This window comes from Cucurbita maxima, unplaced genomic scaffold (genome assembly GCF_002738345.1).
Source record: "Cucurbita maxima cultivar Rimu unplaced genomic scaffold, Cmax_1.0 Cma_Scf00009, whole genome shotgun sequence".
Taxonomy (NCBI): domain Eukaryota; kingdom Viridiplantae; phylum Streptophyta; class Magnoliopsida; order Cucurbitales; family Cucurbitaceae; genus Cucurbita; species Cucurbita maxima.
Window position 1 is genome coordinate 5,919,523 of NW_019272025.1, and position 12,844 is coordinate 5,932,366.

The 12,844-nt window shown below is 36.7% G+C and overlaps 1 protein-coding gene across 2 annotated transcripts; it reads right to left on the reverse strand.

The window, feature by feature from the left end:
- Positions 1-314: 314 nt before the first annotated feature.
- LOC111483635 lies at positions 315-11,274 on the reverse strand. 2 transcript variants are annotated; one of them, XM_023129863.1, is made up of 12 exons: positions 10,253-11,274; positions 8,503-10,147; positions 8,143-8,382; positions 6,858-6,978; positions 5,973-6,125; positions 5,523-5,767; positions 5,274-5,343; positions 3,921-4,127; positions 2,758-2,990; positions 1,965-2,043; positions 1,751-1,888; positions 315-1,468 (listed from the first exon to the last, which is right to left on the reverse strand). In XM_023129863.1, the coding sequence occupies exons 1-12, from the start codon at positions 10,785-10,787 to the stop codon at positions 1,271-1,273; spliced, it is 3,864 nt and encodes a 1,287-aa protein (XP_022985631.1). In that variant the 5' UTR covers positions 10,788-11,274; the 3' UTR covers positions 315-1,270. The 2 variants fall into 2 exon arrangements, with proteins under 2 accessions (XP_022985631.1, XP_022985630.1); XM_023129862.1 differs by having other exon boundaries at positions 8,503-11,274.
- Positions 11,275-12,844: the final 1,570 nt, after the last annotated feature.

Consider the following 12,844-nt stretch of genomic DNA (forward strand, 5'->3'; position numbering starts at 1 on the left):
TTAGCTATGATGGAAGTCACGGTGAGAGGAACGACGTATTTGTAGAAGTTCACAAGGAATGACTTTTTAAGTAAAAAAAAGTGTTTAAACACGTAGAAAGTCAATTCAAACCAAATCTCAATACTTAATTTTTTTTTTTTTGATGTATTTAGATACTCAAACGAGGGAAGCAAAAGGATCACACCCTAATCCTGAATCAAGCAGAATATTGCCAACACGTAGTTTAAGAACCTGAAAAACAACGTGCCTGACATATAAACTTTGCTTCAACTCATAATTATCTTCATAATGTATGTTTCCAAACTAAAATCTATCAAACACAAAATTGGTATTCATAAAACTTCATTCCAAAAAACCATTTACAAAATGAAGCACCCATGTCATGTCAATGGTGTTCACAAACAGTCTATAAGTTCTGTTTTTTTTTTTTTTTTTTTTTTTTTTTTCATTTTTCAGAATACATCACTCTTTTTTAAACAACTAAAAGGAAAAGAAAAAAAAAAGAAAAGAAAGACCACATACAGTCATCAGCATGAAGATCTGGACTAGTAGTCACCCACAACAGATTAAAACTTGACATTGAGTGTAAAAAAGAAGAGGGTATATGAAGAAACACACAAAAACGTTGCGCAGAAATGGTAATTACCACATTGTTGATGCTCTAAACTGTAAGAATTATCCTTCTTTCTTGTGTTAGAATGTTGTTAGAGACTCAGCCACAGCCATTAGATGGTGTACCTTGTAACACACTTGTTTACCCATCTCTTCTGTCTGTACATGCCACTACGAACAACTAACCCACCATGGGATCCCCAGAAAAGATCAGCAGAAAATATTGTTCAACGGAAAGGAAAACCTTGGAAAGCTGCAAATCATCATCCTTCATTTTGTTTTGTTTTGTTTTGTTTTGTTTTAAAAGGGAACATTTTTCTTTTTTTGGTCCTTTTTTTTTCACTCTATAATCAAATCTGTCGTCTATAAGATCACCAAACCTCACTCTCAATTGTATGGACAAGCTACTAGATGGAAATGAAAAACTGGAACACCATTTTACTTCCCTTATGGCATCAAGGTTGGTGTGTTAAGGGTCAGACCTTGACCTCTTTTTCAAGATTTAGCCACCAGGGACCCTCATGAAGCCATTGTCAACTTTTGGCCAGTCTCACTATGAGGGGTCAAACCGCCGCAGGATTTCTTGATGGAAAGATCATTTATTTGATGAGCTCTAATGTAAACCCTCATTCCATCATGGCATGTCGGCAAAGAGTTCTTACGAATACCTGGTTGATCGAGTAAATTCTGATCCTCGAGAACCATAAGATCTCCATAGATCTCGCCATTGAGGCCTAGCACTATTTCTTTCAAATTGATGACTTTGATGAACATCTGTATGAGATCTAGGGGTGCTGCTTCCATTGCGTTTCTTCTGCGCAGTCCTCATCTCTTCTTCTGCATCATATCGGGAGCGCTGAAAAAACAGATCGGTTTTACCTTTAAGGCTATAATCATCTGATAAAATGTATAGAGCTGTATTACATAGAAGTAAAATCGAAAAAACAATAGCCTAGCATGATATGTGAGAGTGACTTGTGTAAAACTAGAGCTGTCCCTGAAGAGCAAGAAACCCTAAAAGAAACATTTCATTGATGTATGAAATTTCTATACAAAAGTTGGGGAAGAACCTTCCAAAAGAAGTTACAAAAAAACTATCCCAACTGGCCAGAAGAGATGATTGGAACCTTTCAGTTACCTTAATGGGATCCGAGAGTACTGCATATGCCTCTCCAATCATTTTAAAAAGTTTATCAGCATCCTGGTGGACTCCTCCAGCTATATCCTTCCATAGCACATTATCGCCATTGTCTGCTCTAGCCAAGGATTGGCCAGCCTAAACAAATGAGCAGCGAATATTAAGAAAACGCACGAAACAAATAAGCATATCAAAAAAGTAGACAAAATTAAACCTTGTCTGGATGGTATCTGAGAGCAGCTTTCCTGTATGCCTTCTTAATTTCAGCGGAAGATGCAGATGGATCAACTCCCCTGCCATCAAAGTAAAAGTACTAGTGATTCTCATAACCTGAAATTAAAGGACCTCTCTTAGATTTATCATCCTACTGCTACGTTTTAGATGCAATATCTTAAACCAACCACAAACAACAGTAAATGTTCCTCTAATGTTTTGAGCTGAACTGTCCTGAACAAATGTAGTTGTCAATTAAATAAATATTATTGACAACTGCATAAAGCAGAGGACAACTAATAAATATTATTGCACTGGCGCTTAAATCACCCACCATAGTTCACAACGTGGGATCTTCTTAGACCCTTGACCCCATTTCATAAGCACCGTGCCATCTCATGTAACGCACAAAGGATAACTATCCCCAGCAGACATAAAAATATATATATATATATATATACGAATACTGACAGAATGAAATGGATCCGGAAAGGGGGAAGGGAAGAACATGAATAGGTGTTTATATGAACATCGTGTTCAGTATTACATCAATTTGATAACTCAAATGGAGAGGGAAAGACGGGTCTCTTTGTTTTGTTTTAGTATTTGAATATTTGTATTGAATTATAAAATTACAACCGTTGCATTGATTGAAATACTCAAAAGTTTGAAATATTCTAATAGATTAATCCACAAACTTAAAATCTAAACCACGATTTTCACTGCCAAATGCAACATATCAAAGAAAGCCAGCTCTTTCTTAACAAACTTGTTAAATGATGGATGATACTTACAGAATTAGGTACATGTCCAATGGAATTTCCTTTCTTGATTCTTCTTCAACTTCTGCAAGCTGTTGATGAGCTTGTCTCAAATCATTTGTACTGGTACTCGATCTATCAGAGGACGCATACTTATAGGTCTTCTCTAATTCCTTCGACAAAAGTGATACAAGCTTTTGGAGATCATTAGCTGCTTGACCATAGTCTCTAATCATTTCATACAAAGTGGCCCGTCTAGAAATTGCCTGTGTATATAAAAGCTCAATCAAAACATGTTAAGATTTATGCTAGTGCTCATTACAGTGGCATTGTAATTTTTCTTCGGGTAAACCAAGAAGAATTAGGGGATACTTAGGATTTTTTGTCTTTTGAAAAATTACATTTAGATATTCCTAAAATTATTTGGTATTGACTTCAACATTAAAAACTGCTGGTATTTGTTCTTTGTTTTTTATTTATACCAAACAGAAAAGGGTAACCTGTTAACTAAACACAAGAATTATATGATCGCCAGATAATATATCAATATCCTTAAAACACTGAGCATTTTTGATGGAGCACTGCGGGGGAATGCAAAAAAAAGGTTGCATTTGAACGAGCATTTCATTTCCACCTATTGCAATTATATTTTTCTGCATCAGGTTAAGCTTTACGCATCCCAATTCTAGCTCAACTAAAAGGATCCAATTTAAAATTTTAGCTTCTTAAGACATTGAAGTATAATGTTTATTCCATATCAGGACATGCCTTTGAGATATTGATACTAAAACATCCTTTGATCATAAATTTCTTCTAAATTCAAATGCGAAAGTCAACAATACCTACTTTACAAGAAAGTTGGATGCAAGACCAAGAAGTCCTTTCCTTAAAAGAAAGTCCCCCTAGTACCCGACCTGCTTTTCTTCCATCACAATCAATACAAGCACACTATAAATTCTGGTCATACCATTCATTGGAGTGCAATAAAAGTGAACGTTTATTTTGAAAGCTAGTATGCAGAGGAAAATTCCACCACTAAGCCCACGCAATATTACCAAACTAAATTCAACCATTTTTACCAAATGGAATTATATTTGAATCAAATGTCTATTCTAATGCACCATCTAGATAAGTGCTGACAGCTGGGTTCGTAGTATTTATAGAAATTTTAATAATAAAAGTAAAAGAAAAGTTACCTTGAAATATTCTTCATCAAGGGCTATGGCAAGACTACAATCGGCAATAGCATCAATAACTTGGCCTTGAGCTTTGTATGCAGCAGCCCGATTGCAGAAACAAACAGCTGTGAAAGGACGTGACTCAACATTGCATGACAAAGCAGCTGAGTAGTGTTCAACGGCTTCTGAATACCTCCCTGCCTGAAATGCTTCATTCCCAGCAGCCTGCAGTCATTTAGTGGGGGGAAGGACTATGGAGATAAGATGTCCTCTCAGCTAAATTGATATGGACTATTTACAAGCAACGAATCAATGCAAATATGACAGTAAAAAATATTTGTGGAGAAACCCAGATTTCTCCAACCCCCAAAGCCAATTAACCTAGCTGGAATTAAACTGTTCAGATGATAAGATGGAAATCAGGGCAGCCCATTCTGTGATTTCCTCTTCTTTAAAGTTTCTTCTAAAATCCATAGCCCATGATACCAATTTATGGTTCTAGTGATCAGCCACAGAAGCTTCCTTTGAAACAGAAAGGCCAAACAGTCTGGGAAATAATTCTGATAAAGGTGATTGCCCCACCCAAGTGTCTTTCCAAAACATAGTACTACAACCATCATCAAGCTAGTACTCATATATGAGAAAAGAGGAGATCATTGTGAGGCTTCCTGCTTCAAAGGAAAAACCATGCGCTAAAAGTTTTGCCAGATTTGCTTGGAGCAAGTTTTGATTGGCAGCCCTGTTCATCTAAAGGGAAAGGTGCTATTGAATTTGCTATGAAGTGACTTCTTTGAGAAGTCTGGTGGGAAAGAAACCAAAGAATTTCGTGATAAGCCGGAAAAAATGAGGTTTGAGATTGATTTTCAATCCTTCCCTTTGGAACACTTTACATAACTTTTTTTTTTACTCCGGTTTTTTCTTTAACTAAAGCCAAATGAAGAATTTGTGTAAGCCCTTGTGAGCTGGGCTAATTTCTCATCTTTTCTCATTTCCTAGAAAGGAAAAATAAGTGTTGAATTGTCTAAACATCGTACTTCGTATTTACTTGCATAAAGATATTTTATTTCCTTCACGGACCAAAATCATGCCGACAGAGACATTTGTTGCTGCCTAGTAGAATTTCAATTTCACCAGAATCATTTTCTCTTTTTACATGGATTTCCAAGAAGGCACGTAGTAAATATACAATCGGTAATTCACATATCATGAAGAGTTCAAACTTGAATAGAATATGGTCTCTCTGAAGATCCAAAGGATCGGTAAAATGAACAGCATTGGAAAATGATATATGAATATGATCGAGTTATGGCTAATAGAATGGAGAGATTTGAAATAGTAATGCACATATAGAAAGCAATTGACTTGGGATACCTTGTGACGTAGAAGCTCCCTCATGGTAGTGGCTAGTGGTATTGATGACTCCAAAAACTTTCTTCCACTCCTGGAACTTAAAATTATCAAACCGGGAAAGCCCCAAAATTCCATTTTCTGATAATGAAAATAATATTTTTCCTCTCTAATTAATCTTCTTTGCAATTTACTTTTTTTTATCTGTTTTCCAGCTGAAAAGAAGAGATTTTGAAATCTAGTATAGTAATGTTCGGAAGCATAACAAATTACCCGATCATTGTAGACGCTTTCTCCTCTTGCATTTCTAAAGAAGCCAGACCCTCTTCAAGTTTTCCCAGAAGGAAGTAGGACTTGAGTGTCAAGCGGCATCGCCAAATCCTAAAGTAAAACTTCTTTGAAATTTCAGAAGCATCCAGATTAGAGGTCTGAATGACAATATCTTCTGAAGGGCAGTTTTTTTCGGCAGAATCTAAGGTCTGCTCACAAAGCTGAATCACCTCCTCATATCTTCGAAGCTGCACATTTTTTTTTTTTTTGGGAAAAAAAAAACAAACAGAACATAGTCATGCTGCATGAAGATCAGAGCCTCTCGGATGAAAATGAAAGTTAGTTTACTTGAAGTAAAATTCCATAGAATCTCCCAAAAAAAACGAAGGGGAAATGGGGAAAAAATGAGAGAGAGAGAGAACACAACAATAACAATAGGGAAGTGCAACAAACCACGAAAAGAGCCTCTGCTTTCATTTCAAGCAATTTTTCTGAGCATGAGCTTATTACCAAAGCATCAGAAATTAATTCCAGAGCACTCTGCATATCACTGGATGTGCTTCTTAGCTGAAGTTCAGCTAAACGTTTCATGCATTCAGACACTTTCTGCAAGCCAGTAGAAATAATAAGACTGGACATATAAAAAAACTTAGTTACACCTATTAAAAGTGAATGATCAACTAAACCTAAAACCTAACCTAAATTTTGGAAAAAACCACACATACCTCCCTCAAGAAGTTTGTCTCTATCATAATAAACAAAAAGATCGTAAAAATATGTGGAGCTTCAATTTAACACGCTGTTCACGATGATAAGTTAGAAAAATTGGGGCGACAATAGGAAGTGTTACGATGTATTAACTTTTTTCAAGAAATAAACTAGTACTCAAATCTTCCAATTTCTCAATGGTTGAAGGAAAACTAACGAGTAACCCACCAAACCCAATATTCATTAGCCGAAGAGTATTGGCATAAAGTATATTATATGTAAACTTGAGAATAAGAAGTATGAAAATATTCATTGGTTTTTTTTTATTTATTTACAAGAAACTGTATACTATATTGAGAGAAAGATCATACAAAGAATAAGGAGATGAGATATTCCAATAAGGCCTAAGCGTGACAAAAAAGAAGCCGAATTGGTCATAATTATAAAAAATAAGGGACAGAGAACATCATGTGGAAGCAAAGAGATAATTGAGTTCCAATACTCCTCATGGCTAGAATATTCACTACTTTTATAATCATTGCACAAACTAGGCTTCCACTAGTGATGCTAATATACACGTCAAAAACTAAAAAGCTTTAAGACATCATATCCTAGAAAGAATTTTGTTACCTGAGCATTTTGCAAACCATCAGATGCTTCCACTACAATTTTTCGGTCCACATTTCCAGGCTGCAGGCATCTCTTGAAATATTGTAACGCATTCTCAACTTCCCCAAGGCCAAGGAAACAGCTAATTTATAAGATAGTACTTCAGCGATATGTTATGAACATAATTCATATCTCTTTAACACACAGTTCCATCCATAAAAAGTCAACAAACATTTCTATACAAAAAACTATCGACTACTGAGATTATGTACGGCAACCAAGCACAACCAGAGTCAGCTATTTTAAAAGGTTCTGCTCTACACAAAAAGAATCGCTTGCAAATCATTCCTGGTACGACCAGAACACATGATGGTAGGAGAAACAAAATTATTCTTTTATACGTCTTATATGTTCTCTGTTGGTCTAGTACTTTATTTATTATTTATTTATTTTTTTTTCTATTAGTGAGTAGGTATAGCCTCCTACATCGATGGTCCAATGGTCAAAAAGGCAAGCTGTAAACTCAAATGCATTTTGAGGTCAGGTGCTAAAATCTTAATGCACCTACTAAGGTTATTAAATAAAGTTTTCCAATGCTAAATTATTATAAATTCGGACACTTTACTTTTTTTGGGGGGATGAAAAGCCAACTTTCATTGAAAAAATAAAAGAATATAAGGGCATGAAAAAAAAAAAACTAAGCCCACAAAAGGGAACACCTCTAAATGAAGGGGCACCGACCATGCAAAATAAGACCTAACAAGGGATGAAACATCATTATTATCCCTCTCCACTTCCTTGAAAATTCTATTGTTCCTCTCCCCCAAAGGCCTCACATCAAAGCACACACCCCGGCTTGCCATAAGTTAAAGGTCGCACAATTCACTTGTCACTTTGATAAGATAAGTTATGTTCCATGGAAAACTACCATATTCAAACCAACTGCTATCCTATTGTTTGGCCAATAAATCTTTGGATGAAATCATTTTTACTAAAACTGAATCAGGAAAAAAAAAATTGTCCAATAAACAAACTCAAGAAAATAAGTGATGGCTATCATTATCAAATCATTGCATATAGTAGGCACCCGATGTATATAATTGCAGCTAAATAAACACACAGGCATCAGATATACAGTTATAAAAATGCTTCAGCAACTAACTATTGTTACGAAAATATTACTTTAACTCAATATAGCAAGTCAACAAAGTATTCTTAAAGAGTTAAGGACAAGTGCATATGTGTGTATCAAACTCGGAATTAGACAGGCCTCGAAAGATACAATAAAGAAACAGCAAGATCTTACTTTGCAGCTCTAAGGTACACTTTATAAAAGCCAGGAGCTATAGCAGCAGCCATTGTACAGTCACTGATTGCGTCTCTCAATCTTCCAAGAGACATTCTAGTTGCTGCACGATTGCTATAACAAAGCATCAAAGCCCTGAGACTGCTTCTAGACGACTCATCTTTTGAAATACAATTCACCCCTTGAGTGTAATGGTCCTCAGCCTTAGATAAATCACCACTTGCATATGCCTGGTTCCCTCTGTAAAATGTTAAGTAAACAAAAGAGAAACGATAATTACCTAGTTGGAATGAAAAATTCCAAAGAACACACCTTATAGGGTATCTATGGCAAGAACAATCATAAGTACCAAACACTAACCTCAATCTCCACTTTTCACAAGCCTCCTGGGCAGCAACTGTTGCTGCTATAGTAGAAACGGACTCTTGTTTCATCTCCTGGTCTTTGTTCACCCAAGAGTCAGCTCCATATTTGCACTGAGCCATAGATGGATCTCCTTTCTGACTCCTTTGAGCCGGTATTGGTGATGAATTTCCCGTAAATGTAATGAATTGCGCAGAAGAAGATGACAGCGGAACTTCAATGGCAATTGTTGAGGAAATATGAGACTCTTGACCAACTTTTCCCCAACTTTTCTTTTTGTATTGGCGCTTGGATGCAGATAATTGACTTTGGGCAGCAGATGAGGCAGCAAATATAAAGTTTGACCTGGATGCATCCTCTGAATTTGAAGAAAAACTAAATTGCTTCCGGCCATCACTATCCTGCCTCTCAAATTTCAAACTCGAACTGACTTCTGTTTCTTCTGAAATAGCTGCTCGATCACCACTAAAATCCAACTCTTCATTTGCAGATTTGTAGCTTTCGGTATCCGCAACTGAAACAGATTCCTCTAGCGGAGCTTCAGCACCATGGTTTGCATGAGAATGGTAAATAGAGCCTTCATCTTCTTCTATTTCAGTTGCACCCAAACTAGTTTCACCTATATTTAAGCCTTCTGTAGCATTAAGCAGATCTTCATCTATAGTATCATTTAAGACTTCAGGGATTGACTCGTCAAATACAATGGAGTTGTTGTTAAGATTGAGTGATTCATTGGATGTCAAGGAATTTTCACGAGAGATTGGATCAGCAGCTAGTGTTTCCTCGTATGGTGAAGCGTCCATTGGTGAATAGGGCTCAGACGCCTTGAAACTCACCAGGGGATCCCCTTCCCTTGAACCAAAATCATGAGTCTCCTGTTCAACACGCAACTGTGCCGCGGTAGGATTATACCTTCCACTCCTACTATTCGGTCCAAATTCTCTAATTGGATCCCTATGTGCATTGAATTGAAAGTTTGGACTGATTCCAGCAGAAAAAATGTTTGCTTTGACTTCTGGTGTTTTAAATTCTACAAAAGCCGATCCAGTATTTTCTTGTTTATTCATAGAGCGAAAGTAATCTGTTTCTTTGTTTCTGTTTGTATCAGTCACTTGAAATGTACTACCAACAGGTTGTATATCATTGTAAAAAATTGAAGAAGGCGGCATAGTGACACCATTTAGATCATTACCATCATTTTGTGCATATGAAGAAACCTGACCACCTCCCATGTCCTTAGACTCCTGCAACTTCTGAGATTTAATGTCCGTGGCCAATGGTTGATCAAGATTTCGGTCAAAATCACTAAAATTTTGCATTTCTGTCTTCTCTGCAATTACTCCAGATGAAGGTGTCCTTTTATCTAGTTTCAACTCCTCCATCTTTCTTGACAACATTGTATCCTTTTGCTCAACAAAATTACCACCAGTCCCTTGGGTGTTGATATTTGCTGAATTAGATGTGCCCCTTATGCTCAAACCTTTTATCTTCTCGGGAAGAGAATCTGCTGAGCTTGTAACACCCTTACCCTTGTCCAATCCGAACGTATCCACACCCTCAGATTTAAATGCAGCACTGCCGCTATCATGATGCCCACTATCTTCAATGTTCAAATGCTGCAACTTGTTGGGGAGTTCTGAAACTAGAGGATGAACAACATTACTGCTCCACAAACCAAATTTAGCCTGTTCATTTGATCTAAACCTCGAACTTTCATTTATAGTTTTGTCAATTCGTGCAGCATTACCTTGCCCTTCTTCAATGTTCAATTTCCTCATGTCATCCGGAAGCTTTGATTCAATGGCTTCATCGCCTCCTTTATCAAAAACCTCAGTTTTACTCGAACTTCTATTGCCACCATTAAAGCTGAATTTCCCATCTCTGGCAATCGAAAACTCATCCACGCTTTCGATATTCAATTTCTTCATTCCATCAAGAACTCCTCTCTCTGATTTCTCCAAATTCGAGCTGGTGGTGCTCCTATTTTCTCCAAATACAAATGGCTGATTCCCAATCCCACCCGACCCAGATTTACCGGAGACAGAATCCTGACCCCAAATTGAGGCCGGAAATGAATTTCTGGTGGAGGGTCGATACGTTTCCGGGACCGCCGCAGACCTCAAATCCTGGGTATTCGTTTGCCTCCTCACCTTCGACATCCTCGGCCTCGTAAGACCAGACTTGGATCGAGGAACCGATTGCGTAACGAAACTGAAGTTCGAATAGCCATCGTAAGAATTGGAAGACCCAGAAGCATTATCGTGGAAACTTGATGAATTCATGTCGTAGGGGCAAGGTTTTGGCAACTCAAACAAATTGGAGAATCATAAATCTGGGAGTCAGAGGTGGGTCTGGGGATTTAGAAGGCTCACGAACACCGGTTACCTTTCAAACCTCGAGCCCGCCCATCAATGGCAGCCCGCTTGAAACCCAATGCAGAAACAACGATCATAGCGGATTCGGCGTAAGTATGGGATTGAAATGGAAAGTGGCAACAGTATTTTGAGGTCCGAGTTATTTCCTTGGGTTGGAAGGCAAAAACAAAAGGAAGAGAGAGAAACGGATAGAGAGAGAGAGAGAGAGAGAGAGAGAGGAAGAGAGATTTCCTTGGGTTTTCAACAGTTAATCACAGGTGTGACTTTGATAAAGAAGCTGATTGCTTTCTTTGGCGCTGTTTTTGATCTTGCAAGGGCGCCTTCAATATCATGAATTGTGTTTGCAGCTTCAATCCCTTCATTTTGCTTCCTTTTTTTCTCCGTCTTTTATTATTCCATTTTCATTCTCACATTATTAGGCTTGAGGCATTGGGTCCATCTCCTCCCTCGCTCTTATCACGATCATCCCATCAAAATCAAAATCAAAATCACATTTTTAGGTTTTATTTTCTCTCTCTCTTATTATTTCATAAATCTTCTATCCAGTATAAAATAAAAGTTTTTTTTTAACACTTATAATTTAATTACTCAAAATTTTTTAATTTAATTTATAGGGATGGGCTCGTATTAGCTAAGACTACTAATCAACACTTTATTACACCTATTTCATTTGAGAGACGTGACACCTGGATTGAGTATTGCATAACGTAATTATATAATTAAGGTGAATTTTAAAGGTTGAGCAAATAATTGAGGGAGTAAAAAGTCCATGGTTGACGTATATGGCATGGTTTAATACATAGCATGTATAATAATTATAAAAAAAATCATATTCTCAAGCTGGTTGGAAGGATAACCTTATGAATTATTAATGTATTGAAAAGCACAATAATGTTTTTATTTGGTGTGGGGGCCAAACTTCACTTTTATAAACACAGGCCTCATTTGGAATATTATTAAAAAATTTATTATCCAAAAAAAACCAATCACTCTGATAAAGAAAGTTAACCATTTGATTCGTGGTCTGGGAGCATGATCCTAAAACATGTTCAAGAAAACTATGAAGAGTGTTAAGCTTCTAAACTGCTAGATTTGCAACGTTTTCAACTATGAAGATGTTGACTCGAACTCTTCCTACATAATTTTTGAACGGTTTAGATTCATCGCTTTTTGATACTATAAAAACGATTTGGATTCATGGCTTTTTGATACTATAATGGGTAAGAGAATTAAATTACATAAAATGTAGATTAAAATTAGTTAAATGAAATCTATGCAAGGCCTTTATTAGCAATGTTTTTACCTATCATATATAAAACCAATAATAATTATTTTCAATTTTAGGGCACGTTTGAATCTTTTATGATTTAAGAAAATGAAAAATTAGTACTTCTGGGCTCGGCCCATGAAGATTTAGATACTTTTGGGCTGGGCCCATGAAGTTTTAGATGTAATTAAAGGGAAACGTATAAATTAGTACTTTTGCCGCCTTCACTAACCCGTCCTCTTTTTCGCTCTCTTAACTTCAATCGGAATAGTTTATTTCAGTCATCACCGTCGCGTTTGCCCAGTTGTGCATCTCCACTTCCTCAATTTTCACCTCCTCAAGGGTTGGATGATGAAAGTAGGGAATGATCATGGGTTTATAAGCGAGGAATACTAACTGCATTGGTATGAGGGGAAGTCCAAGCAAAGCCATGAGAGCTTATGCTCAATATGGACAATATCATACCATTGTAGAGAGTCATGTATGATATCGTTCTGGTGAACATTTCCATTGCAATTGTTGAGATGAATCAAAGGGTTCAAAATGAATATATGATTTAAAGTAGTTGAGATAGAATTCAAATATTCAAACTACCAAGATTTTAGGAGATTGTTAGTAGATTTGAATTTATCTATTTCTGGTCCGGTGTATAAACTATAAATACAGGAATTGTGTGACCGTGTAAGCCTTGAGTTAG

Excerpts from the sequence above, each read along its gene's own strand:
- LOC111483635 (XM_023129862.1), bottom strand. The coding sequence starts at position 10,787 with ATGAATTCATCAAGTTTCCACGATAATGCTTCTGGGTCTTCCAATTCT. Across the intron at positions 8,383-8,502 it reads TGTGAAAAGTGGAGATTGAG|AGGGAACCAGGCATATGCAA; the intron begins GTTAGTGTTTGG and ends AACATTTTACAG. Across the intron at positions 1,469-1,750 it reads TACTCTCGGATCCCATTAAG|CGCTCCCGATATGATGCAGA; the intron begins GTAACTGAAAGG and ends CTGTTTTTTCAG.